At 47.1% G+C, this 5,000-nt stretch overlaps 1 protein-coding gene across 1 annotated transcript in view; it reads right to left on the reverse strand.

Annotated features, from left to right (window-relative positions):
* Nucleotides 1-1,803: 1,803 nt before the first annotated feature.
* The window catches only part of LOC143275760 (LIM/homeobox protein Lhx3-like), a 45,338-nt gene continuing 42,141 nt past the window's right edge, over nt 1,804-5,000 (reverse strand). Inside the window, exons 4-5 of the mRNA XM_076580038.1 lie at nt 3,266-3,407; nt 1,804-2,321 (exon numbers count right to left, since the gene is read on the reverse strand). Coding sequence (XP_076436153.1) covers nt 1,804-2,321; nt 3,266-3,407 — 660 coding nt within the window. The remainder of the gene's footprint in view (nt 2,322-3,265; nt 3,408-5,000) is intronic.

Raw genomic sequence — 5,000 nt, forward strand, 5'->3', positions numbered from 1 at the left:
TAGTGCAACATTTCCGAACGTCCCCTCTTTTTTTTTTTTTACCTGTGTGTCCATCGCTTGAGTCTCTCTCTGTCTCTGTCTCTCTCTGTCTCTGTCTCTCTCTTTCTCTGTGTCGCTGTCTCTGTCTCTCTTCCATGTTTGTGTAGCAATGGTGAGGTTTTGGGCAAGTTTGTCACAGATACCTCTTTTTGTTTGAAAGAAGTCCACTCCTGTAACCGTACAAACCATCCATCTTTCTTTACAAACCACCCCCACCTTTGTTTTCAAGCGGTCCACATTTCTGAATACTATATATATATATATATATATATATATATATATATATATATATAAACACCAAAAAAAACCTCTCCTATGTGAGCAGTTCGTTTTCTTTTGCTTTTCAGATGATTCAGTTCATTTTCACACCATAAAAGAGAGCCTTGATAGCGACGAATCGTCCACTTTTGCTCATTAACTGGTCCTCATCTTGTGAACATTTTGTTTTTGAAGTAGTCCACTTGTGTTTAAGAAAACAACAACAAAAAAACACAGTCCGGGTTTTGTTAATTTCTTTTTCAAATAAAGAAATCATTATGTTGTTGTTGTTGTTGTTGTTGTTGTTGATATTTAGAGACATGTGAGACACGTTCCTTAAAGTCTTCCTGTACAGTTTGGATGGAAGGACGTTTCGAACCTTTGTCCATCCTTTTCCTTGCGTCAGGACTTGAACCCTCGGTCCTCTTGTGCCTGGCCACTGGTGATTGGGGGAAAGTCATAACCACCACCACCACCACCACCACGCCTCTTTCACCTCTTCTTTTACCACCTCCATCACCACCACCACCACCACCACCACCCCGCCTACCTTTCCCACCACCCCCACCTTCCCGCCCGCCCTCCAGCCATCAACAATGTTTACATTTTCAATTTTTTCCCGTGGAAAACACGTGGTCATCTAACACGATAATTTTTTTTTTGGAGGGGGGTGGGGGGGTTAGGGGGGGAGGGGGAAAGGTTGGGGAGAGGGGAGGGAGGGATGAGACACGACAACAACAACAAGAACAAACAAAAAAACAACAACACACAAAAAATGGGAGGGGTGGGGTGGGAGGATGGTGGGGTGATGCGGGGGAGGGGGAGGGGGAGACGGAAAAAAAATCTCCATTCCTTGTAACGTCGACTTCTGATACTTTGTTGCCATTTTTTTTTTTTTTTAAAGAACACGTGTCGAGAAGTCTCCAATCCCATTCGCCCACGCCCCTCCCCCCAGCCCCCCCCCCACCCCCGCGCCCCCCCCCAAATCCCCCCCCAAAAAAAACCCAAAAAACAAATCCTCCCCTCCCTACTCTCCAACGTTTTCAGAAGCGTGTAGTCACTTTTCTTCCAAGGAAAAAAAAAAAGAAGAAGAAGAAAAGAAAAAAAAAAAAAAGTACACATACAACGAAAAATGTCTGTAGACAAGTATTTTTACCAACACAATCACCACCACCACCACCACCACCACAGACTATGGACTTCAGAACACTCCAAGGAATCTCGTGAGTCTCCCTTCTCAGACCCCCCCCCCCTCCCCCCAAAAAAAAAAAAAACCCAACAACAACACACCTCTTCCAAGACGTCCAGCAAATGTCTGTTTTATTTAGCACCACCCTCTGTCCTGCCCCTCCTCCTCCTCCTCCTTCTCCTCCTCCTCCTCCTCCTCCCCTCTCCTTCCTCCTCCCCATTTACCTTTATCCTCACCCTCTCCACCCCTCCCTCGCCCACCCACCCACCCCTCTCCCTCCTCCTCCTCCTCCTCCTTGACCTTGACCCCCCCCCCCCCTAGTACACCTCCACGTGGTTGTGCGAGGAGACATGGGGGTAGTCCATGAAGCTCTGGGAAGAAGCAGCAGCAGCAGCAGCGGCAGCGGCGGCAGCGTGGGCGGCATGGGCAGCGGAGGCCTCATCCGGAGGCATCAGACGTGGCATGCCCACCATGGACTGCGGAGGCGGCGGCGGGGGCGGCGGGGGAGGGTGAGGGTGAGGGGGGTGGCCCCCCACGTGCTCCACTCCTCCTCCACCCGGCATCATGGGAGGCGGCAGGCCAGGGGGGCCGACGACCCCCACAGGGGAGTTGCGGCCGATGAAGGGCCCCCCTGGGGGCATGCCCCCGCCCCCGCCCCCGCCGGGCCCCCCGGGGAAGGAGGAAGGGTGCCAGGCGTCAGCCGGGGGGGTGCCCGGGGGGTGCAGGGGGGGCCCCAGCCCCGGGTCGTGCTCCAGGTGGAAGAGGTCTGCGGAGGAGAGTCGACCTTGACCCCCGACCAGTCCGTGAGACCCTTGGTCCAGATCGTCCAGGCTTCCTGTGTTAGGGGGGTACACAGAAGACAGAACTCACGTCAGTTGTCATGTGGATGGTTTTACGTACAGGTAAGAGCTGTAGTAAATTGTTATAGCTTGGCGGAGGGAGGGGAGGGGAGGGGAGAGTGATGGGAGAGAGGTTGGGGTCGGGGGTAGGGTGGGCTGGGGGGGGAGAGGTGAATGAATGGATGTTGGATGGAGGGAGGGAGGGGAGAGAGAGGAAGGGGGAGAAGGAGGGTCGTCTGTAGGCTTCCCTTTGAAAGGAAAGATATGGAGAGAGAGAGAGAGAGAGAGAGAGAGAGAGAGAGAGAGAGAGAGAGAGAGGAGAGAGAGAGAGAGAGAGAGAGGAGAGAGAGAGAGAGAATCGAAACGAATTTTTATTTAACGAGGGTAGTGGAGTAAGCACAGCTGCTTATATATATATATATATATATATATATATATATATATATATATATATATATATATATCCAGCCCTCAAGGGCAAAGAAGGAAAGCGAAAAATTGTTTTTTTAATTAAAGAAAAAAAAGCAAAGGCAACACACACACACACACACACACACACACACACACACACACACACACAACAAAACAAAAAAAACCACACACACAAAAACAAACAAAAAGACCACAGACACACACACACACACACACACACACACACACACACACACACACACAACAAAACAAAAAAAACACGCACACACAAAACAAACAAAAAAAACACATACACACACAGACACACACGCGCGCACACACACACACACACACACACACACACACATACACACACACACACACACACACACACAAACCAAACAAACAAAAAAAAAACAACCAAAAAACACACACACACACACACACACACACACACACACACACACACACACACACACACACACACACACACACACAGACTGACCATGGAAGGAGCTATCAGTCATGCCGTCATCAGAGCGGTCATCAGCGCTCTGGGAGCTGTCGGGGTCCCCCTCCCTCTTGATCTGCCGGAAGTAAGGGTTCCAGCGCTGTCGGCCCGCGTCCTTCTTCAGCCGCTTCTCTTTGGCGCGGCGGTTCTGGAACCACACCTGGGGGACGAGGAGAGATGGCGATAACGACAACGACAATGATAACGATAACGACTACGATAAGGACAACGATAACTACAATGATAACGAAAACAAAAACGATAACGATAACGACAATGATAACGAAAACGAAAACGATAACGATAGCGACAATGATAACGATAACGACAACGACAATGATAACGATAACGATAACTACAACGATAACAACAATGATAACGATAACGACAACGATAACGAAAACGACAACGGTAACGACAACGACAACGGTAACGATAACGATAACGACAACGACAATGATAACGATAACGATAACGATAACGACAATGATAACGATAACGATAACGAAAACGACAACGGTAACGACAACGACAACGACAACGATAACGATAACGACAACGGTAACGACAACGACAACGATAACGATAACGACAACGACAATGATAACGATAACGATAACGATAACGACAATGATAACGATAACGATAACGATAACAATAACGATAGCGACAATGATAACGACAACGACAACGATAACGACAATGATAACGATAACGACAACGATAACTACAATGATAACGATAACGACAACGACAACAATAACGACAATGATAACGATAACGACAACGATAACTACAATGATAACGATAACGACAACGACAACGATAACGACAATGATAACGAAAACGAAAACGATAACTACAATGATAACGATACCGACAACTATAACGACAATGATAACGATAACGACAACGATAACTACAACGACAACGACAACGATAACGACAATGATAACGATAACTACAATGATAACGATACCGACAACAATAACGAAAACGATAACGATAACGATAACGACAATGATAACGATTACGATAACTACAACGATAACGACAACGATAACGACAACGACAACGATAACTACAACGATAACGATAACGATAACGACGACGACAACGATAACGATAACGACAACGACAACGATAACGGTAACGACAAAGATAACGATAAAGATAACGACAACGACAACGATAACGATAACGATAATGATAACTACAACGATAACGACAACGATAACGAAAACGACAACGATAACGCCAACGACAACGATAACGATAACGATAACGACAACGACAATGATAACGATGACGATAACGACAACGATCTTTTATTCAGATAAAGGCCAAAGCCCCTTACTGTCAGCCAGACAGTCAGCAAGCCAACCAGCCAACCAATAAATCAGTAAACCAATCAGATGCTCGATTTTAACTGATCGGCCACCAAATCAAACAATCAACCACTCGCACAAGCAGACCACCAGTGAATGCAGTCGATCGATCATTCAACCAACTGGTTAGTGACTCAAACATCCAACCCCCCCCCCCTACCCCCCAATCAAGCAAGCAAGCAAGCAATCTGTCGATGAATATGTCAGTCAGTCAACCAACCAAAAAAGTGGTCAGTCAATTAGTCAGTTAGTCAGTCAGTCAGTCTGTCTGTCTGTCTGTCGATTAATTGAGCAGTTCGTCAACCATCCAACGAAGCAAGCAACCATTCAATCGTCTAGTGAGTCAAACAAACAATCACATAATC

The sequence above is a fragment of the Babylonia areolata genome, chromosome 31, assembly GCF_041734735.1.
Source record: "Babylonia areolata isolate BAREFJ2019XMU chromosome 31, ASM4173473v1, whole genome shotgun sequence".
NCBI classification, from domain to species: domain Eukaryota; kingdom Metazoa; phylum Mollusca; class Gastropoda; order Neogastropoda; family Buccinidae; genus Babylonia; species Babylonia areolata.